General features: G+C 56.6%; 1 protein-coding gene across 1 annotated transcript in view; it reads left to right on the forward strand.

Annotated features, from left to right (window-relative positions):
• Positions 1-22,976, forward strand: part of CAMTA1 (calmodulin binding transcription activator 1) — an 899,418-nt gene that overhangs the window by 767,798 nt on the left and 108,644 nt on the right. Inside the window, exon 8 of the mRNA XM_060088900.1 lies at positions 20,191-20,344. Coding sequence (XP_059944883.1) covers positions 20,191-20,344 — 154 coding nt within the window. The remainder of the gene's footprint in view (positions 1-20,190; positions 20,345-22,976) is intronic.

A 22,976-nucleotide genomic window follows, 5' to 3' on the forward strand; every position in this document is an offset into this window, starting at 1 on the left:
TAAGAAACTAAGAAATTAATTTCCTGTCAGTTGCCTCTGCCCGGCAGTGACAGCTCAGTCCTCTCCGTTATTGGGGGTGTATTTAAATAACAAAGGAAGTGAGGGGGGTTGGGGGTGCCACGTGCTGTGCTGGCCTTTCTGGAAGTTTATTGGAAAAGGGAGAGGAAAGTCTAGGCAATCTGGAGTGAAGCAGGAGTGCCCGGCAACGCAGCCTGGCCACGATGGGACCATCGCTTCTGACAAGGTCACTTTGATTCTCCACTTGCTTTGTTGCAAAGTTCCAGGCACCAGCTCAGCTCTGCCACATCTTGGCTGCCCAGCACCTCCCCGCGCCTCTAGAGAGAATACACTAAGTTCAAAGCACAGCATCTTCTGCGAGGAGACCTCATGTGACATTGGAGTCACGTCAAACCTATAGTTTTACAGAAACGACTGTCAAATGGGGAGTTATTTGCCTCCAAAGTCACTGTAGGACTGACCTGGCCCTTTCAGTTCATGACCCTAGTGGTATAGGGGGGCAGAAGGTCAGAGATTTGTTTCTTTGTGATTCATCAATCAATGGCTGAGTGGGTACTGCTTGCTGGGAACAGTGTTGGGCGCCCTTTGTTATTTTCTCATTGGATCCCCACAGTGACCCTGTCAGATGGGTGTGATGATCCCCATTTTATAGGTGAGGGATACAAGGCTTAGAGGGGTTAAGTCACTCGCCCAAGATCACAGAGCATTTCCAGTGGCCCAGATACGGTTTGAGCCAAGGTCCGATTCCAAATCCAAGTTTCTTCCATCACCTGGCTGTAGGCGAGATAACAGATTGGGGTGTTTTTTCTGTCTGATTTTAATTCCAAAGTTAGTACCCGCTACTGAAAACTGCTGACTTCATTATAACCCGTCTTTTATGTCTTCATTCAACAAATAGCCAACAAAACAGATTGTTTTTTCAGAACAAGCCTTGAACAAGGTAAACTTCAGTAACTTTCTTACGAATGGGTAAAATTGTATGTTTCATCTCTGCTGCATCATGGCTGCCAGTATAAGCCTTTCCCGGTGATTTGATGTCAAAATGTGAAAGTTTTCTTCCACCGAGAGACCGAATCAAGTTCAAGGGGGAGGGTCATTCAACGTCAATGTGTTCCTGGTCTGTGTTGATTATTTAACAGATACTAACCAAGCCCAGCCCTGGACCAGGCAGTGGCTGGACACGGGGCAGACGCAGAGCTGCCATTATGGAAGGTGGCCCTCACCAGCCCTGACACTCTGCTCCATTTCTTCTTTTCGTGGCTTTTTTCCTGAATGTCCCTGAGCTGCCCGAGGCTCTTCCTTTCACAGTTCCCTGTGCCTGAACCCTCACTTCCCCCAGATCTTCCCATGGCTGGATTCGAACCATTTCAGACTCAACTCAAGGTCACCTCCTCAGAGGCCTTCCCCAAGTTTCCTGGCCACATGCCCCACTCACCCTCCCCCATCACCGGCTCTTTTTATGCTCATAACACCTGGTAGTATTCAAAATCACCTCTTCCTTCATCAGGTATTTCTAGTTTGTCTTTCCCAAGTTTTCTGAGAGCAAGACACTTAGCCTTGTTTACCGCAGACTCCAAACCTTGTCCAGTCCCTGGTACATCGTGGCTCTCGATAAGTACATGTTGAGTGAATGAATAAATGAACGAATGAACACCTGTGAAGTGAGCACTGCAGTTCTCCCCACTCTGTAGAGAAGGGAACTGTCCCTTTAAGGGGTGAGGAGTCCTCCCCTGGAGCCCCTGGCTGGGGAGTGGGCAAGCGGGACCCCCTCCTCTAAAGGTAACTGGAGAGAAAGCCTAGCATCCTTTCTCCTACACAGCGAGGGGGCATAAAGAAATTGCTAAGAAAGGCACCTTGCTCCAGTGAGTCGGGAACCCTCAATGACAAGAGGTACTTTTTCAACTTTTGCACTTTTGCTTCCCCTTCCCATCAGCTTTCCCCAAAAAGAGCTACAGGCTCGATTTACCTACAACCGCCAGAATTAGTTGCCGTCCCGGCTCCATAGCCATGGCGGCTCGCAAATGCCAGCAGGTGTTTTTCTAAAGGGACTCTATCCCCCACACAAAATAGAACATTTTGAGCGAAATTTAAACACAGTTTTTGAACAGTGCTGCTCTGATTTCTTCACACTTCACAAACGCTTTCTTTGCAAACATGGGTGTCCCAGTTACCCTGGGCTGGTGCCAAAGCCCTCGCCCAGCGTCTGTCTTCTCAGCTTCAAGGCAGCTGTGAGTCCTAAAAGCAAACAAGGAGGCAGAGCTGTGGACCTCACAACTGAGGAGTGTGTGTATGTATGTGTGTGTGTGTGTGTGTGTATGTGGAGTCTGTGTGTTGTGTGTGTGTATGTCTGTGTGTGGTGTGTGTGGGGTGTGTGTAGAGTCTGTGTGTGGTGTGTGTGTGGTGCGTGTGTGTGTTGTGTGTGTATATGTGTGTGGTGTGTGTGTGGTGTGTATGTGTGTGTGGAGTCTGTGTGGTGTGTGTGTGTGTATGTCTGTGGGTGGTGTGTGTGTGTGTGTGTGTGTGGTATATGTGTGTGGTGTGTGATGTGTATGTGTGTGTGGTGTATATGTGTGTGTGTGGTGTGTATGTGGAGTCTGTGTGTGGTGTGTGTGTGGTGTGCGTGTGTGTGTGGAGTCTGCGTGTGGTGTGTATGTGTGTGTGGAGTCTGTGTGTGTGGTGTGTGTGTGTGTGTGGTGTGTGTGGTGTGTATGTGTGTGTGTGGAGTCTGTGTGTGGTGTGTGTGTGTGGTGTGTATGTGTGTGTGGAGTCTGTGTGGTGTGTGTGTGTCTGTGGTGTGTGTGTGTGTGGTGTGGTGTATATGTGTGTGTATGTATGTGTGTGGTGTGTATGTGTGTGTGTGTGTGTGCGGTGTGTGTGTGCGGTGTGTGTGTGCGGTGTGGTGTATATGTGTGTGTGGAGTCTGTATGTGGTGTGTGATGTGTATGTGTGTGTTTGTGTGTTTGGTGTATATGTGTGTGTGGTGTGTATGTTGTGTGTGGTGTGTGTATGTGTGTGTGTGGTGTCTGTGGGGGGGTGTCTGTGTGTGGTGTGTATGTGTGTCTGTGTGTGGTGTGTATGTGTGTGTGGTGTGTGTGGTGTGTGTGTGTATGCTTGTGTGTGTGTGGTGTATATGTGTGTAGTGTGGTGTGTGTGCGTGTGTGCATGCAGAAGTGTTGGCCAGGTTTTGTCCATTGGCAGTGGCCACCCAGATCTCTGCTGTGCGATTCCTGGGACCCCCTGAGCTTAGAGGAAAGGGTGCCATCCACCACAGCTTAGTGTGAAATTCCAGGGCCACAGCAGGGAGTGGGTGTTGTGAGTGAGGCTGGAACAAAGCATCCTGGTGCGGCCCTGCCCCCGCAGGTGAAATGGGTCCACTTGCAGAAGCACCCAGAAGGGCCCCTGCGGCTTCACGGGCTCTGCCTTGGCAACGGCAGCAGAGATGAGGGAGGGGGTGATGGGTGGATGGTGAGGATGCGGGCCACCATCTGGGCTGACGTCCTTGCTCTCCTCCAAAGGCACAGCCCAGCACCTGGGGCTCTCCCCACCCGCCCCACGTGTCAGTCCAGGCTGCGCACCCCCGTCACCACCACCCCCAGGGCAGATGAGGCCCTCTAGCCATTGATTCAGCCAACATTTCTTGGCCACCTACCGGGGAATGGATTTCCTTCCGTCGTAGACGCTGCTCTCCGGAAGCCTGGTGTTTCTTTACTTTTTTAAACTGAGGTATAGTTGATGTTCAACGTTATATAAGTTTCAGGTGTACAACATAGAGATTCACAATTTTTAAAGGTTATACTCCATTTATAGTCATTATAAAGTACTGGCTGTATTCCCTGTGCTGTACAATATATCCTCGCAGCTTATTTATTTTATACATAGTAGTTTGTACCGCTGAACCCCTTTCCCCTATCCTGCCCCTCCCCCCTCCCCCCTCCCCACTGGTAACCACTAGTTTGTTCTCTATATCTGTCTGAGTCTGTTTCTCTTCTGTTACAGTCACTAGTTTGTTGCACTTTTTGGATTCTACATGTAAATGATAACATACAGTATTTGTCCTTCTCTGCCTGACTTATTTCACTGAGCATAACGCCTTCCAAGTCCATCCACATTGTTGCAAATAAGCCTGGTGTCTGGAGGGGGAGTGTAGACTTAGCCCAAAGATCAGTGAAATGGGCAGGACCGGCCGTGCTAAAAGAGGCACAGAGGGCTGCTCTGGGGTCCAAGGAGAGCGCAGTTATTTTGGGTTGGGAGGATTAGGGGAAGCTTCAAGGACCATGAGGCACTGGAGCTGGGTCACGGCAAGCAGGTGGAACAGGGACTTGCCGAGATGGGTGAAGGGTTCCAGGGCCTGGGAACAGAGTGGGTGGGCAGAGCAGGCTGTGGTCCCGAGGACTGAGCGGGGGCGTGAGGACGGTACTTGGGAGGTGCGGACGAAGGGCAGATGCGGCCGATCGATCGTGGGGGCCTGTGTTATCGGGGGTGCGTTGCAGTCACAGGAAATGAGGAACCAGGGACGCTTCGCGGCACCGCCAGGGCCGGGACCTGGGGAAAGGGTGCTGGGAGTCAGATGGGAGGGCTGGCTTCCAGGCAGGGACACCTGCCACAAAGCTGGGCCAGGTGACACGGCTAAGGCGAGGAGGGCCAGACCAGGGCGGTGGCCTCGGGGACAGAGAAAAGCCTCACCCTCCCTACGTTTCTACCCTCCTCTGCCCTGCTGACATCACAGTGTCGTAGACTAGAGCACAGGAGCCGTGGCCCCATGATTACTCTGCGGCTTCCCAGCTCTGTGGCTTAGTTCCGCTTCCACTGGCAGATGCCTAGAGACCCCCGAGGAAGCTGGAGGAGGCTCTCTAGCACACCATCTGAAGAGGGATGGGGTCCTCAGCCCCCTGTGGGCCACAGCCCTCCACCCCAAGGGTGCTGTGGCATCTGCCAGGAGAGGCGACGATTCCAGGAGCTTTTGGAGTTGGTGGGCTCGCCTTCCTCTGTCCTCTGCGAGGGGCCGGCATCGGGCAGCCCAGCCTCTTGGCGGCAGCCGGAGGTTTCGCGACATGGCGCCAGAGATCAGGTCTTGATCGGTGTCGGGACCCGGGATGTTGAGCCTCGCTGGTTTGGGGGACAAGTCGGCGTTGCCTGTAAGGGCACAGGCTCTGGGGCAGGGGCTGCCCCACTGCAGCAGCTCTGCAGAAGAGGTGGCCCCTGATTTGCCTGTGTCATGAGCACAGCAGGTCCCATTATTACCCGAGGAGGCTTACAGGTTATCAGCGAGCTCCAGGAGCCAATGGAGAAAGAAGGAAGATAAAGAAGGATTTAAAAAGAAAGTAACAAAAAGAAAAACTGTAATTTCGAATCCAAACCTCGTTCTGCCATGGCTTTGTTAACCCCCGGTCACTCTTTCGAGACATAAACTGTTGAGTGCCCCAGTTACTTCAGTGATTACACTTTATCTTGTCCTACCAAAGTATTAAAGAGGAACTGGGGAACACATTAAAAAAAAAAACATACTGCCCAGTATAATCATGATTCCTTCTAAAACAGTTGCTGGAATCTCACCGTTACAGTTGTCAGAGCATAAAAATCCTATCGATGCTCTATGGGTAGGGCGCACTTCATCCTCCGCTGCCTCCACCGTCGGCCTATTTGTCAGTCAAGGGAGAGCTTTGGGGTTTATGTGTTTAATAGGATTTAGTGGAGAGGCTCCCCAGATGCTCCCCCAGAACAGCGGGAGGGTGGCCCAGGTCCCAGCCTCCCAGACTTTCTTGCTTAGCGTACCTGCCCCACCATCGCTAGCGCCGGGAAGATGCTGAACAGAAAGCACGAGCTCTAAAGAATAAGAACAGGGCCACATGCCAGCCCCCTGAGGATCCCGAGAGCCTATTCACAGTCAAGGTTGCAAGGAAGGACAATGACTGGGAAGCCAGCCTCACTGAGTGCCACGTGGGTGAACAGAACCGGCTCTGGCCTTCTGCACGTCCTCTCTGTGAAGCGAGGGTGGTACACCCATTGGCTTCAGGTGGTTCTGAACCCCAGAAAGGGGCAGAGCTAGGATGCCCGCAGAGGGTGGGGGTCGGAGAGTGTCCCCCGTCCTCACTCTCTCCCTGTCCACTGGGAGACGCTAGAGAAGCCACAGCGTCTCTTGGCTCAGTTTTCCCGGCTGGACATGGAAGTGGGTGGAGAACGTGGCCTGATGATCCCGAAGTTTCCTTCCACCTCCCTCATCCTCTGTTCCGAGAGGAATAGGCAGACAAGTTCAGTTCAAATCCTGTGATTTGCAGGATGCTTGAGGATCTTTCCCACACAAATTAGAATATGTAAAGTGTCCTGATGAGGAGGTGAGCGGTGAGGATGAGAGAAGGGTGTGAAAGACCTGGGCGCCTCGAAGACCTGCCAGTCGTCTGACACCTGAATCGTCTGGCCGAGGACCAGAAATGTCCCCAGTGGCCTCGAAGACCTGCCAGTCGTCTTGACACCTGAATCGTCTGGCCGAGGACCAGAAATGTCCCCAGTGGCCTCGAAGACCTGCCAGTCGTCTGACACCTGAATCGTCTGGCCGAGGACCAGAAATGTCCCCAGTGGCCCGGGAGAATCCCACACATTCCGGCGACGTGGCAGGATGGGGGTGGGGTGAATAGCTCTTTGAATTCATGGACACTTAAATGACAAATTGTTTTGGAGAAATGTGGTTTTGTTTTCTTCCGGCACTTGGAAGATAGCCGAGAATCGTCCCGGATCCTGTTGTCTGGACAAGAATGACGGGTGTTAGCTCATTCAAACCCTCCAATGGCTTGAGCATCCACTGGAGATAAAGATGCTTCTCGGGACTTCCCTGGTGGCGCAGAGGTTAAGAATCCGCCTGCCAATGCAGGGGACGCGGGTTCGAGCCCTGGTCCGGGAAGATCCCACATGCCACGGAGCAACTAAGCCCGTGCGCCACAACTACTGAGCCCATGTGCTGCAACTACTGAAGCCTGCATGCCTAGAGCCAGTGCTCCGCACCAAGAGAAGCCACCACAATGAGAAGCCCACGCACTGCAATGAAAAGTAGCCTCCTCTCGCCACAACTAGAGAAAGCCTGTGTGCAGCAGCAAAGACCCAACACAGCCAAAAATAAATATAAAATAAATTTAAAAAGAAAGAAAAGATGCTTCTCCAACATTTGAAAAGAATTCCTTACCTTTGCCTCGATGGGCTCCTGTCTAAGAAGTACACTTCTCAAACAAGCAATGTCTGAATCAATTTGGTTTGGGTCCACATACAAGTCCTCAAAAATCTTAGAGAAACATTATCTGTAGCAATATTGTGAGACAAAGTAACACTGGTTTGAGAAGTTGGTCATGAGAATACTTGGCCGTTTTGAAGGTTTACCATGTGTCAGGCACTGTTCAAATGCTTTATCTCATTTAGCCTTCACAACAAATCCGTGCAGTAGGTATTACTATTCTGTCCATTTTATAGGTGAGAAAACTGAAGCACTGAGATGTGCTTGCCTAAGGCTCATGGCTGGGAAGCAGCAGAACTCAGACTCAAACGCAGGCCGTGGTCTCCAGAGCACAACTCTGGACCACTCTCCCTCACCATCACTTTTAGCATCAGACAGACCTGGGCTCAAGGTGGGGGGTGGTTGGTGGGCCACTTAATTCTCCCTTCATGTTCCTGATGTGTAAAGCAGAAATGCTGATCCCCAGTGCGACTTCATGCAGGTTCAGTGTGCTAAGCCTGCAAAGCACTTAGCACCCAGCACTGGAACATACAGGTGCTGAATAACTGGTAGCTCTCAGTAACCACAGTGGTGGTGTTTCTTGTAACTAGAGGACAGTCTGAATTGTGTAGTGGCGAAAGCACTGGCTTAGCAAGAGGAAGACATATGGTCTGTTTAGGACTTAGATCTCTTTGTTGATGCAACAGAAAATTCAGCTTGAACTGGCTTCAGGATAAGAGGAAATCTGGGTGCTCAAGTTACTGAAAAGTCTTGAGGTGGGCTGGCTTCAGGCATGTCTGGATCAAGGGGCTCAGTCAGTGGCATGGAGGCTTACAGTCTCTTCCCGTGGACGCTGCCTCCTCCACATGGCTTCCTTCTTGGACTCCGTGTGCTGGCAAGAGATGGCTTCCAGGAGCTCTAGGCTTCATCATCTCAGGTTCAGGTCCAGCAGGAAAGAGCATCCCTGCCCCCCAGGGGCTCCAGCCAGGTCCAGCCATTAGCTCTGATTGCCTCTGGTTGGGACTCATGGCCAATCCCCATGGCCCAGAGAATGCAGGGCTCCGACTGGCCAGCCTGAGTCACATGCTCCATCCCTGGACTGAGTCAGGGAGGGGTGGCTTCCTCCCTAAAGAGCACTTGGATGCTCTTACCGCGAGAGCACCAAACGCACCAGAGCCACATTCAGCTCTGCTACCCATTAGCCAGGAGGCAGATCACATGGCGCCTCTCAGTCAGAGGGGGATCATGGGGCCGCTGGGGATGGTGGCATGTGCTCAGCTTCCTCCAGAGCTATTGTGAGGATCAGATGGACAGCAGGGGCTCCAGAGCACGTCAGTCACTCTAGAGACACCTGGATGACCGCTTGGGGCCACTGTCTTCTGATGGGGTTGACCCACTGCCTAATGGGGCAGGGTCCTGAGCAGGCACACCAGCCCCAGGAGCAAGACGAAGGCGCACACGTCCTTGGAGCGGGAGGGGCAGGGAGGGGACGGCCGTGGGCTTGGCTTCCAGCCTCCCAGGAGGACATGGCCAGTCTAAGCCATAAACAGGGCCTCTGTAAGGCTAGTGAGGGGGGGGTCGTGTAGCCCGTAGATTTGGCTCCTGGGAGGGGAAAGGAGCTCAGAAGAGGGGGAGTGCAGCCCTCTGGCAGCTGATCACCCAGTGCCTAGCTGTCCCACGCTCCATCCTGCTGGGCCAGGGCTGCCCACCCTGAGCACGATTCCTTCCCGTGAGCTCTACATCCCAGAGAAAGGCCCAAGGCTTCTTATCCCAGGGTTGGTTGGAGCAACTCTTGCAGTGATTTCTAATATGTCAAAAATGAATTCAAGGTGAGAGCAGACGATGCAGGAGACAGAAAAGGAATCTCATCCAGGCTCAGGTTTACCAACTGCGGGGTGACAGTGGCCCGTGTCCCTGGCCAGTGCCTGGCAAGCAGGAAACAGCAGGCGGTTAACACCCCGGTTGCCACTCCCAGCCTGGATCCACCCCAGTGGAGGCACCATGGTACCTCCAGCGACTGGGTCCCAGGGAGAGATGTCCCCTGATATCCTGACCTCCTTCCATAACTCCTTACAGGTCAGCCATCCAGGAACTAATGTCGCCCATTAAAAAAAAAAAAAATCGATTTCTCTTTTTCAGCCCATTTCTCCCTGGGGGTAATGAGTCTCCTACGTTACCTGCCCGCTGTGCAGAGTTTGTACCACAAATGACTCCCTGAGCTCCAGGGGGGACCCATATTCTTAGTATTCAGGGAGATGGAGGAAAAAAAACACACGTTCACCTTCTTCTCCTTTTTCTGACCTGAGAGACTTTGAGTCACATTTCCCCTCGGCTTTTGTCTTTCTGACCAGAAAAATCCTTATCTCATTTTTCCGTGGCCATCCACCCCTCCTTGAGGGATGCTCCCCTCTCCCGTGCACTCCTGGCCCCAAATCAAGGTTTCTGATAAAGAGCCCTCGTGTCAGACTCTCCGGGCCTGGTCCTTCCTGGTCCCAGCAACGACTCGGGACAGTGGCTTCCAGAAACCCCAGGGGTCTTCCTGAGTTGATGGGTGGCAGCTCAGCCCCACCAGCCTCCACGGGCAATTTGTTTTACTCTCCCTGAGCACACTGCCCTGTGCTTTGCCCACACTGGGCTCCATCTGTCACTTCGCATCCACTAAATAGATCCTCTCGTGACCGATCGCAAATGACTCGGCGCTTCATCACCCGGGAGAGTTTAGCGTCATCTGCAAACGTGGAGATTTTATTGGGCATTTCTTCCCCCAGATCGTGCAGGGTGATTTTAAGTAAGGCAAGGCCTGGCCCTGAGCCAGCGTGAATCTCCTGGCTTCCACGTGTCCATCCAAAAACGTGCCCACACATCCCGCCCCACAGGTACGGGGGTGCAGTGGGGTCCCGCTGCACGATTAAACGTCCTCCCCAGCGGCATCCTCCAGGATGGCTTAACCTTCCAGGGGCCTTTGGGTAGACCTTGCTCAGAGGCTTCCAGAAAGTCTGGATGGACGGCATCCTGGGCTTCTCTTTGAGCCCAAGCGTCTTTATCTGCTCGGGGCACATTCTTCTTTACGTCAGCGGTCCCCAGGTGGCCGGAACTGTGACAGGCATGGTTTCCCACAATTAGTGTGTTTTTCCTACATCACCTGTGGGTTAAAGAGGACCAAGCAGGCCAGCCCCTAAGCCGGCGGGGTTCCCGGAAGCCCACACCAGGTGGAAATTGTTTAACTATATTCCCATGACTGGAAAATTCTGGTAATTGTGTAACAGCGGTGGCGGCAGCAGGAGCACTCAGCAATTACCCAGGGTTTTTCATCTTCAGACCACTTTATCCACATTAACTAATTAAGTCTCCCAGCCTCCCCCCGAAGCGGGGAAGGGCTGCCGGCCCCCAATTCCCTCTGGCGCGTACGTGGGCTTAGTGAGGGCCGCCCGGACGAGGGGCCACGGGAGCTCCCCCGGGGCTGTAGTCCTCTGCCCCCACTTGGAGCAGGAGGGGAGGCCCCGTGTGAGCCCCACCAAGCCTCTCCCAGGCATCGCCCCCCGCCCCAGGTCCCCCGCCCTGCTGAGCGCTGGCAAAGGAGCAAGGAGGTTGTCTGTGTCCCCCACCCTGCTGGACTGGACCGGGGGATCCGGTACCCAGCCCGTGATGCAGGGCATCCGGTACCCAGCCCGTGAAGGGGGCCTGGCTCCCAGGAAGTGTGCAGCTGACAGCTGGTTTTGTCTGTTACTGGGGGCTCCGGGGCACCTCTTTTGTTTCCTACTCTCCCTCTTTTCTCTCTTTTCTTGCTTCTTCAACAGGCCCCAACTTTGGGGACCTGGGTCTGCCCCCCCCAGTCGCCAGATGCTCAGCTGTGGCTACCCCTGCCTTCACCCCACAGCACTGCCTGACCATAGAGGGTGTCCTGACCACCGCAGACCCTTGCTGTGGAGACAGGGGCCCTGCTGCCTTGGCCCTGCCCTGCAGTGCTCACAGGCCGGCCCCATCCCTCTTCCCAGCAGCTCCCCGCACCCCACAGGCTCCCTGGACCCATTTTCACTCTGGCACAGATGCTAACTGGGCCGCTGATGCCCAGGGCACCGAGGCTGGGCACACAACCCTCCACCCACCATCTGGCGAGTTCCCTCAGAGCCCCAGGGCCCCAGTGGAGAGCAGGCGCGGTGATACGGGCTTGGGGCTTGGGGCTTGGGGCTTGGGGCTGGGCTGAATTGTGGAGCCCTGAGCATGAGAGTCTGCATCCCTCAAATACGTAACAATGGCACCTGCTTCTGTGGGTTGTTGAAGGGAGTGAATGAGGAATGCTTCATGGGGCTTGAAGGGGGGGCCCACACACAGCTGACACTCAGAAAGCAGTCTTTGCAAACAGAGGCGCCCAGTGGGAGGTGCGCGCTGGGGGTACAGGCACGGTCTGGCCGCCTGAGAAGCACCCAGCACACACCCCGAGATGGTGGTAAAACGTGGACTTGGTCATGGGAGCACCTGTGTTTCCCCAGCTGGGGAAGAGCGAACCAGGAGGGGAACCGCAGGCTGCAGGGGCCGGCAGACCCCAGGAGACCTGATGGGGACAGCAGCCCCACCTCGTGCCTTTATCCAGAGCGGCGAACAGGTCCCAGGCCGCCCAGGGCAGCTGGAGTCCAGGCCAGAGGATTTTTCTCTGCCTTGCAGTGTGGAGACACCCCCGGCCCTGAGCTGCCTGGTATCATCATTTATTCATTCCCTAATAAATCCTGCCCTTCCTCCTGCCTGCTCTGCACTCCTGTTTTATGGGCGCCTACCCTCGGTTATGGGGGAGGCTCTGCCTCTGAAGATCAGGCTTGTGGGGCTTTCAGAATCTGCATCAATGATGCTGATAGGACAAAGGCAGTCACAGAATGGGCTTGCGGCGCAAACGATGCTGATTTACTTTCTGTCTCCCTGCCCCCCCGCCCCCGGGCTGGTGGTGCGCAGACCCGGCCCCCTCCCCCCACGGCAAGTGGGGAGGTGTGTGGCCACTATTACATGCTATTATGACTTTCTGGGTAATGTATACATTTTCACTATCACACAGCCTCTCTCCTTCATTTTTCATGAGAACTGGCATGAGATTAATGACCAAGCCACAGAAGAAACGGAGCACCATGCCACCCTGATTTATTGAACGCTTAGCGTTGATGAAGCTGCAAACAAGAGTCAAACAGATGTTGCAGCTGCATTTTTCTTTAACAAAACCAGCAGCTTTTTGCATTTTTAACCACTTCTTGCGCCACTGTCCTGCTTACTCCACAGAAAGGGAAGCTGCCTCTTCCTTCCCAGCGGAGGGTAGGGTCCTGGGCTGGGGCTGCAGGACCCCCGGCATCCAGCCACCTGGTGCCCAGTGCTGGCCATGGCCAAGAGGACGTGAGCTCCCCAAGCCTCTTGCTCTGGGCCACTTGGGTCTCTGGTGAAATCGCGCTACTTTCAGCCCATTCCAGGGTCTGTGGTACAAACCCTGGAGCAGGCTTGAGCTGCAGGAGGCGCAGGGCTCAGCTTCCCCCCCCACAAACTGGAACGCCTCCCCACCTGCATCGCAAACCGGTAACAGATTACGGAACGCGCATTTGGATCGGCTGTGGGTCAGGCCCCTTGCCTCCTGAGCCCCTTACCTGCCTCCCCTCTCTCCAGCAAGGTTAAGGCCATTTGTACTCATCTCCCCCATCCTAAAGAGCAGGCGCTAAGGCTCGGCCAGATCAAGCGTCTGCCCACCACGAGCACTCCTGCACCTCAACCCTCAGCTCTCGGAGCCAGAAGCCACAGGAGCTGTGGGCGTCTCCTCCAGGCTGGAGGTCAGGGCTCTCCAGGGGCAAGCTTGGCATCCCTGCCCCCCCCCCCGTCTCTGCGCCACCCCCATCCACCCTGGCTGCCGCCAACCTGGGCTTCCCACGTCTCTCTGCTGAGCGCCTTGGCCTATTTCGTTCTCTCTCTCCTTCTCTCACCCTTCGGCCACCTCCCCCTCCTGCCCCGGCCCTCCAGGCCCGGGTTCTGCCACGGCTGGGGGTACTGAGTGCGGTTCCCCCCCCGTGCGAGCCGTGCAGAAAGGGCCTGTGGGAGCCGCCAGAGAGACACCTTGCAGCCCTTCTCCACCTGCCGCTCCCCCGAGCTGCTGCGCCCGCCTCGCCCCGGGCACCAGGGTCTAGAAATCTGTAGTGTCTGCGTCAAGAGCTGCTGCGGATTCATCCGGATCACAGGTGCCGCCACTGGCGCCCCGACCGCCCCCTCCGCCGCCGCACCGGCACTAACAGCGCACAACAGCGCTAACGCTGGCGGAGGAGCGGACGGCGGATGCTTTCTTGTTCAGTCTCCCCTCCTGACAGCCCCGTCCCTGTCATTAAGAAGGTTAAATCCGCTGACCCCTCCGCCAGCCCCCGTGCCCTTCTCCTGCCTGCCCCTACCCCAACTTTACGCGCTCAGCCCCGGTCCCAGGCCTGCCCGCAGGGACCCCAGCGGCCCAGGGTATCCAGATCAGGAAGGACGGCCCACGCGTCAAGGGGAGACAGAGTCCCCCGCCCTGGCCTCTCGCCTGAGCCCCTCAGCCTTTCCAACAGGAAGCCCCACGCCACACCCCGGGTCGGGGAAGAACTATAGTTGCAGCCGTGGGAAGGGGGGGCTCTGGGGAGGAGGGGGCTCTGGGGAGGAGAGGGTTGTGGGGACAGTGCGCCCAATCGGTCAGGGGTTTCCTTAGGAGCCTGGCGGTCCCCTGAAAGCAGCTCGAACGCCCGGCGAGCCTCAGGCCAGGCCAGGGAGGGGCCCCAGGGGAAAGGGACCCAGGAAACATTATGGGCCCTTGTCTTCCAACAGCTGCCGGAGGCGCTTTCCCTGGGCTCTGAATTCTCTCAGAGGTTCCCAAACTGTGTTCCAGAGGACACTAGGGTCCCAAGAGGTGCTCAGGCTCAAGGTCACATAGGCTTGGAAAACCTGTCCACAAAACGCCCGCCAAGAGATCCTCCTGCACCTCTTGCACCTCCTGCACGGGGTGCCGCCAAGGCTCTGATAAGTCCTGCAGCCAAGGAGCTGGTTTAACTTTAGACCAGCATTCTCTCTGCGGAGCATTCTCAACCCCTCCTGTGCCGCTGGAGGTAAAGGCCTCCAGCTTGTTCTCCTGGCTCCCATTTGTTCCCCCAGCTCAGGTGAAAGGCTCCAACGGGAAAAGATGCCCTAGGAGGCAAAGTCTCACTCGGCCCCCAGAGATGCCCTTCCAGCAGCTGCAGCCCACAGTCCTCTGCCTGGCAGCCCCGCAGCCTGGAACTAGGTCAATAGCAAGTCCAAACTCGCATTTCCAGATAAAACCTGAGAAGGAGCTGGGTTGAGGACCAGCTGAGCCTCGCGCAGTGGGGCCGAGAGCTCCTGGGCCTCTCAGCTGCTACCGCCCCCTTCCAAGGGCGTGGACACCTCCTCCCCCTCCCAGGCTGCTTGTCCTCTCCTCGCAAGTCTCTCTGTCCCCAAAGAAGGATAGCTGGGGTGGGGAGAGGGCTCCAGGGACCCATACCACCTGCCCCAGCCAGGCCAGCACCCCTGGGGCATCTCAGCTGTCACCCACCTCAGCACTCAGCAGGTGGGCAGAGCATCTCCGGTGTGCCAGCCCCGCTCTGGGCTCCAGGAAACCACACCCCCACCCCCCCGCCACCGAGCAAGACAGAGCCCGGCCACCGGAGCTTTCGCTTCTAGGTGGGAAAACAGGCCAAAGCCAGCAGAAACCGCTCCGAAATGAGAATTGGGCGTGGGTGCTGTAAAGAAAATAAAGGATGCAAAGGTAGTAGGGCCCGGGTGGGGGCAGGGTGGCACCATGTCTGAGGGGGTCTCTGAATACGGTGTCCAAGAGGAGGTGGCATTGATGCTCACGCCAACAGGTGGCACAGAGCCCACCAGCCAGAGAAGACAGCTCTGGAGAGAGCGCACGCGGCAGATTCGGGGAACGTGGGTGGCAGGAACACGGTGTGAGCAGGGGGAGCGTGAGTGGCCGGAGAGGAAAACAGACGGCGGGGCCCTGTGACCGTGTCAGGGGTGTGGGACTCATTCTCGGGCCAGGAAGCCGGTGCCAGAATCAGAGGGTCAGGCCTGCTGGGGCTGGGAGAGCGATGGGGAGGGAGGGGAGAGAGGAGTGAGGAGGTGCAGGGAGAGGGGCCCGGACTGGGTGGTCTCGGGGGGACGTAGGGCTGAGTGGGTGGGGCAGGCTTACCTGAGGGGGAGAATTGACAGAGCTCAGTGATGGACGGATTGGAGGGAGAGGAAGCGAGGAGAAGGGCTTTGACCTGGGCTGCTGAGGGCAGGTGGTGCCACTGGTCATTGGGTGAAGCCCGGGGTGGGCCAAGTGTGGGGAGCGGCCGTGAGGCTGGGCCACGTGAGCCGGGGGCATTTTGAGGTGCCAAAAAGAACTGTCAATGGGCAGTGGGACAGGTGAGCTTGGAGCAGAGCCAGGAGGCGGGGCTGGAGGGAGAAATCGAGGAACCCTTGGAACGTGGCGGGCTGAAGGCGGTGAAGCTGGCGGAGGGTGCTAAGGGGGCCGGGCCGTGAAGGCCCAGCTGCGAGGCCTGGAGAGGAAGGGGCGTCATGACAGTAAGAGGAGCGTCGGGGCGGACGGACTGTCAGCAAGAAAGTGCGTGTTACAAGTGGGTAGACTGCCTGCTAGAAGCTGACTCCGGTCCTGCTCTCCGGAAAAACACCAGGGTTTTGTTTGTTTCAGTGTTTGGTGACACCTAGTAGTTAGAACAGCGGGACCCTGTACGGATGGGACTTCGCACCTCGCCAGGGCCCCATCGTGGCCCCTGCTGCAGCCTGATGGCGGGCAGGGGAGGGGGGCAGGCTGTGTCCTTTTACAGGTGAAGAGCTTGAGGCACCAAAAGGGAGGGAGGGGGTCTCCTAGTCTGTGGCTCTTTTCAGAAAGTTATGGAAGTTCTCTGAGACGTTCACTTATCCACAGCTTACCCTCCACAGCCACCCTATTGGGCTCCCCTAGGCCTCTAACACTGGACAGGCCTCCAACACCGGACAGGCCTCCTGGACATTTGGTGGGGGCGTCATTTCCAAGGCCACCCTCTCCTCATGGGGATGGCCTCTTGCATCTTCATGGACATTCTGTAGCCCGGGTAGGAGCCTCTGGATGAGACCTGCGACCTGCAAAGTCTGACGTGGGTGGTAAACACCAGGGAGCCATTAGGGGATGTCAGCCCGGGGCGGGGGTGGGGGGTGGTGAAGGCAGGCTGGCTCCACAGCCGTCCAGAACCGAGAGTCTGGGTGGGGCTGGTGGGGGGTGTCCTCGTGTCCCGTGGAGCCAGCCTGCCCCTCCCTGCCGGCAGCTCCGCATTCCCTGAGGATCTGACAATGTTATGAGCCCCCCATGAAACTGAAACATTGGGACTCTACACCTAATATATTTTTCTGCCAGAAACACCCAATAAAATGTACAACTAGTGAATAAAATCGCAACGTTGCCAAGAAGTGATGTGTGCCCCCAATTTCCAAAAATACCTCAATCACTCTGTGTCTTAAAACCAGCCTCAAGCCAGGAAGCTGTTATTTAAAATTCAACTCAGGAGTTTCGGCCTCAGGAACTCCAGGCCCTGGGATGGAATTTGTGTTAAAGATATAAAGCATGACGCAGGCTGCTTCTGCATTTCTGAATCCCAAACCCAGCCTCCCTGATCCCGTCAGGGACTGGGCCTTTCTCCTAATTGTATCAAGGCACAAGGCCCAGGATGGACGCTCCTGGGAAGGGGATGTACGTGTTGGGCATATTCCCTGAGTTGAAAGGGGCCACAGTGGATCTTGAATCCCTAAGTCCCTGGCTATATATGTGGGGTCCACAGACCACTGGGTCTGTGCGCTCCTGAAATGCAGCGTTGATGCGCCTTGGGGAGTTCTTCTGGGCTGAGAGTGCAGAAGCCACAGCCTTCATCAAATTCTCAGAGGCCTTAGGCCCAGAAAAGGTTAAGAACCAGCCTTGCCTCTTAGCTTCCTACGAACACCCTGTGTTCAGGGAAGCTGCCCTGCCCTTCGAAGACACAGAAAACCAAAACCAGGTGTCAGCTGAGCACAAGTCTGGGAAGAGTAAGGATAGAAGATCCAAAGTCAGCCTGATTCAACTCTACAAAAAAGAAATGGGGGCTTCCCTGGTGGCGCAGTGGTTGAGAGTCCGCCTGCTGATGCAGGGGACACGGGTTCGTGCCCTGGTCTGGGAGGATCCCACATGCCGCGGAGTGGCTGGGCCCGTGAGCCATGGCCGCTGAGCCTGCGCGTCCAGAGCCTGTGCTCCGCAACGGGAGAGGCCGCAGCAGTGAGAGGCCCGCGTACTGGAAAAAAAAAAAAAAAGAAATGAACAGCAGGCGTTGCCAGATGCTGTGATAGCTCCCTGGCACTGTCCCTGTGCTTGAGCAGATAAAGGAGGTTTACAGACTATTAAGACAATCTCTACCCAATCTCCACCCTGCTGTGGTGGAGGTACAGAGGGTGAGGTATCCAGAAAGGCTTCCTGGAGGAAGAGGCGGCTAGCCTGTGCCTGCCCTCAAAGAGTAGGTGGAGGCTGGTTATGAAGAGATGGAGCTAGACCCTGAAGGAAGGAATGGGACTTCCTGAGATAGGAGAGTCTGCGTGCTGTAGGGCAGGAGCTCAAGTTCTGGGGGTTTTGGTGCATGGTTTCTGTGCCCTTTGCTTCCCAGGCCCCCTCCTGCCCTCCCACTGCCCTGGCTTCCCACAGCTTTTCCAGGCGCCCAGGCTGCGCTCAGTGGGGCAGGAAGCTAAGGGCCTTTCATTTCCCAGACATCTGGCATCCTGGCTTCCTCCCGCAGAGCTGGGCGCCTGCTCCAGGGACTGTGATCAGAGGACGCCCTGAGTGGCCTGCGGGCCCCTGCATCCCTTTGATCCCTACTCTGTCTTGCTCAGTGGCTGACGCTGCCGTCTGGCCAAGCACAGACTCAGGCAGGAGCTCCCAGGCCGGGGAGGCCAGTGTGCTGGTCAGTAGGAAGAACAGAGGGCTGGGACACAGGGAGGATGGCTCCCCCTCTCCTGGGCTACCCTATCCAGGCCACGGGCCTGGCAGATCTACCTAGCCCACCTGCCTCTTGGGCATATTGCAAGGACGAATTTAAATCTGAGATGGGAAGGCAGTTAGCCCGGGCAAAAAGGAGGTCACCAGATGTCTCGGCAGGACCTGAAAGCAGAGTCAGAACTGTGGCTTCCAGCCCCAGCTCTGTGCATTGCCAGGCACACGGCTTTGGGCAAGTCACAACTTCACTGGGCTTTTGGGCTCCTCATTGCAGACAGAAAGCGCCCTGCCCTGCCCTGCCCTGCCTTGCCCAGCCCAGCCCGTGTCCCCAGCTTGCATGGGCACCAAATGAGCTAATGGCTAGAAAGTGCTTTGAAAAGAATAAAGTGCCGCGCCGATGTCAGGGATTATCATTGTTATTAAGCAGGGTGATTACCGCAATCCAGAAAAGCTGCCGTTAACGAGAAAACTCCTGTTCATGTTGATTTAATTTCCTGGTTAACTGAGCGTTGGCACGAAAAAAAACTCTACATTTCAACCCTTATTGAAAATCTTTTTAAATTATACCAGTGTACTTTCCTGCACTGGTCATGGAGTCGTCTTGAGTCTTTATTTATTAATGCATTGATTGAGTCACATATTCATGTATTACTCTTGCTCTGATCAGATCCAAAAAAGGTGACCGCAGACCCAGGCTCCTCCGTGCCGGGGTCCTTGTGCCCGCCCAGGACTCGGGGTTGGGTATCCAGAGGGAAAAACCGAGGAGACGTATCTGGCAAATAGCACAGGATGGGACCTTCCAAGTGGCTTTTCCAGAGTTCCCTGCAGCACCTTGATATATTATTATGCATTTCCTTACGGTTCAAGAAATACTTTCTGATTGGGGTAGGAGGTTTTTCTGCGTTTATTCAGATGCATTCCAAAGTGACATGGCTGCTTTTTTTTTTAACAACTTTGTCAGGACTGACAAGACCCAGTAAACAGCCTCACCCTCTGGGGGGCCACGGAAAGCCACAGAAGGGCCTGTGCTCTTTGCAGTGAAGCTGCGGCCCCACAGAGGCCCCCTTGGTGTGTTGCTGTCAGAGCTGGTGGTGGGTGGAGAGCGACGCAGGTCACCTTGAATTGGATCGGATGGCAAGAGGCTGACCCATTCCAATTAAACCACTTGGGGACAAAACTGTGCCTTCGCCATCTTCACGGGGAGAGTTCATTCCATTCATAAGCTCCGAAGAGATTTCCAAGGAAGAGTTTCCAGAGGTTCCAAGTGACAGCTGCCTCCTGGGCGATGCTTAGAGATGCTTGTGCAGGGAGACCACAGGCTGAGGGGCAGAGGGGCATCCAGCCCTTAGAAGTGGATGCCTTAGACTTCCCTGGTGGTCCAGTGCTTAAGACTCTGCGCTTCCACTGCAGGGGACACGGGTTCGATCCTTGGTCAGGGAAGTTCCACATGTCACGCTGGGTGGCCAAAAAAAAAAAGATGCGGGTGCCTTAAACTCTAAGAACTCCGTTCCCCCCTTAAGAAGAGGGTGGTGGTGATACCTGTCAGGGACGTCCAGGGACCTGCAGTGAGGAAGTGATGTAAAGAGCAGAGCAGGGGCCGGTGCTGCTGGGGCAGCTGTGGGCGTAGGTCCAGGACATGAGGCTAGAGATACATTTAACTTCATGTGTGGTCCTTAGTTACACATGAATCCGCCCACGTGTAGAGCAGTGGGTCTCAACTGGGGCCAGTTTTGTCCCCCAGGGGGTAACAGGCAATGTCTAGAGATTTGGGGGAGGGGGCGGGGGTTAATGGCATCTCACCGGAGGCCCGGATTGCTGCTGGGTGGTCCCCCACCGCAGACGATGATCTGGTTCCAAGGGTGAGTGGTGCCCAGGTTGAGAAAGCCCGGCGTGGAGATGCTCAGCCTGTCTGTACCTGCTGGGGTGACCTCGGGCCGGCTCCGTACCACCCTCATGCTGCCAGTGTCTGTGCTCTCCCCCCCAGAACCCCGACATCGTCCTGGTGCACTACCTGAACGTCCCGGCCATCGAGGACTGCGGGAAGCCCTGCGGCCCCATTCTCTGCTCCATCAACACCGACAAGAAGGAGTGGGCGAAATGGACCAAGGAGGAGCTCATCGGGCAGCTGAAGCCCATGTGTGAGTAGGCGCGGCCGGCCAGCCAGGGTCACCCAGGCAGGGCCAGAGGCCCTCCGGGGCCTGGGGATCCGGGGGTGGGAGCCCCCTTCTGCTCGGATGACAGTGAACTTAGCTTTTACCAGGACCCTGCCCAATTCCACCCGGTCCTCGGGGGCTCCCTATGCAACAGCCAGGACCCAGATGTCAGCCCACGTTACAGATGAGAAAAGTGGGTCCCAGAGCACAAAACCCGTGGGCGAGGGGCAGAGTGGACAGCGCCTGGGACCTCTGTCTTGCAGGCCGCAGACAGGAGCGCGGTGGCAGTCCGGGGAGGGAGAGGCCTGTGGCCCGCGGCCAGGCTGGCCAGGCTCCTGCCCTTGGCCCATCTGCTCCTGGACACGGAGCACCCTTGGCTCCCAGACAGGGAGGCACACAAATAGTGGGGACTGAGCTGGATTTCATTGTGTCAGCAAAGTGGCGCTGCCGGGAGCATCTGCCAGGATCAGAGCTCTGAAGGCAAAACACCGAGCGCGTCGCAAAGCCGGGACGTGGCCGGTGCCTGGTGTCCACGGGCAGCCGCCGGGGGCTCTCGGTGGCCTCTCCTGCTGCCCGGACGGAGGGCTCAGGGAGAACAGACTCGGGGAAAGCCGTCCAGTGCACAGGGCCCTGGGTTCCGGAACATTGATCTCTGAGGCTCAGGGCAAAGGCCTGTCATCATACTGGACCTCAGGGAGCAGGTCAGCGGGGCCGTCAGAACCTGTGGTCCCCTTGGAAGTCGGGCTGCGGGGAGGAAACACGTCCAGGGAGCAGCTGAAATGTCCTTTCCTGGGCGTAGCGAGTGTCCGGTCACTGAGTGTCCATGCTGAGGCCACATGGCACCTGCGGTGACCAGCTCAGCCTGAGAAGCCTTCGGTGCTCAGCCTGGAGGATCCCCCCACCAGCCACAAGGTTGGGGATGGGGTCAGGAGGGACAGGGTTCTGAGTAGGGAAGTGGACCCCCAGTAGGCTGATGGTCCAGCCCGCCAGGGGGCTGGACCCCAAGGCTGAGGTCCACCCCCGTGCTGTCCTCCTGAGCCGTGTGCCCATGGGGAGGCTTCGGCCAGCTCGGCCTTGCTGCCGCCACCAGGAACTAAAGCCAGGAAGCCCAGGGCCTTCCAGGCTCAGGCTGTGCCCGGTGGAACCCTCCTCAACTGCAGCTCTGACCAGAGCCGCCCTGTTGAAGCCACCTGGTGCCCTCAGGACGGAGCATGAACTCCTGGGTGTGCCCGCTGCTCATCCACCTGCGGATCCCACGCCACTGCCCCTGCCCTCCTGGGGCTTCCTGACGGCTGGTCCCTCCACCAGAGCCGCCGTCACCCTTCCCTCTGCCTGGCTGTCCCCACCTTCACCTGCCAACCCAGCTCATCCTTCCACCCTCAGCCCAAATAGCACCTCTTCCACTGGCCCTCCCAGACCACCCAACCGGGACTCCATCACCGAGACCCCCAGGGAGACATCAGAATGAAGTCAGCCTCCTTAACCAGAAGGGGACACGCAAGCCTCTTCAGAGCTCTGCGGAGCACCCAGAAACTTGGGAAACATCCCAGCTAATTCCCGTGAACCTTCCCCACCTTGCGCTCCTCGGGGCCCTGCACCGTGCTGGCACGTGGAAGGCTCTCTGTAGATATCTGTGAGGGGGCTGGGTAAGCGTGGATGGGCCCAGCTTGATCCCCTGTCCTCAGGGGCCCGAGCACCTGACAGAGGCCCCCAGTGTCCAGGCCCTGAGAGCCAGAGCTGCCCAGTGGCACCCCTCCAAGGCCAGGCCAGGGGCTGGGGAGCAGGGCAGCGGTGCTGGGTCCGCTCTGCGCCCCGCCCACCCATGCCTTCCATTCCATGGTGTCTAAATGTGCAGGGCTTGTACTTGACCTTGGGTTTCCTCCCCCAGAGCTGCCCACATTTCCTCTTTGGCAGAGCCTTGGCTGGGTGGGAGCAATGGCTCTGATAACCGCTGGCATTGGCCCCACCCCTCCAGGCCAGTCGAGTCCGGGCAGCCGGGAGCTGCAGGTGCACACCTGGTTCTGTGACTGCTTCGCTCTGTGACCTCAGGCCAATCACTCACCCTCTCAGAGCCCTAGTTCCCTTTCTGGAAAGTGAGAGAAAGAATCCAGCAGTCTCTGTACCAAGACCAGCAGCATCTGGCCACCTCCGAGGGGCCAAGCTTGGCTCCTGGGCCTCTGCAGACCCGGGTCCAAGGCACTGAAGCCACTGTTTCATCTCATGTCCTGGGAGGTTCCGGAGATGAGTTAGCCAGAGATTAGCCAAGGGGATGTTCCCGAGGGAAGAGATACATTTCAAGGTGGCCACCCCAGGCAGAGGCTCTGGCTTGGGCCCTCTTAATGCCTCTCAGGACACACCGATGGCCGTTTTCTTGTAAGCCACCCCGTGGCCCCTTGCCTTCCCATTCTTTTATCTGAGCTGCTTCCTTTTTCTCCCCTCATTGCCTCCACCCCCTTACAACAGCCCCCATCCTCAGAAGGGGCCCCGCCTGGGAAAAGTCCCCCTCCCACACAGGAGCCTGCCTGAGTCCAACAGGAATGCCACCTCCCACAGCAGGCAAGGGGATGAAGCCATGAGCTCCAGGGGCTGGAAACCAGACCTCGGTCCTCCTCTGATG

This window comes from Mesoplodon densirostris, chromosome 2, assembly GCF_025265405.1.
Source record: "Mesoplodon densirostris isolate mMesDen1 chromosome 2, mMesDen1 primary haplotype, whole genome shotgun sequence".
In the NCBI taxonomy this organism is placed as follows: Eukaryota; Metazoa; Chordata; class Mammalia; order Artiodactyla; family Ziphiidae; genus Mesoplodon; species Mesoplodon densirostris.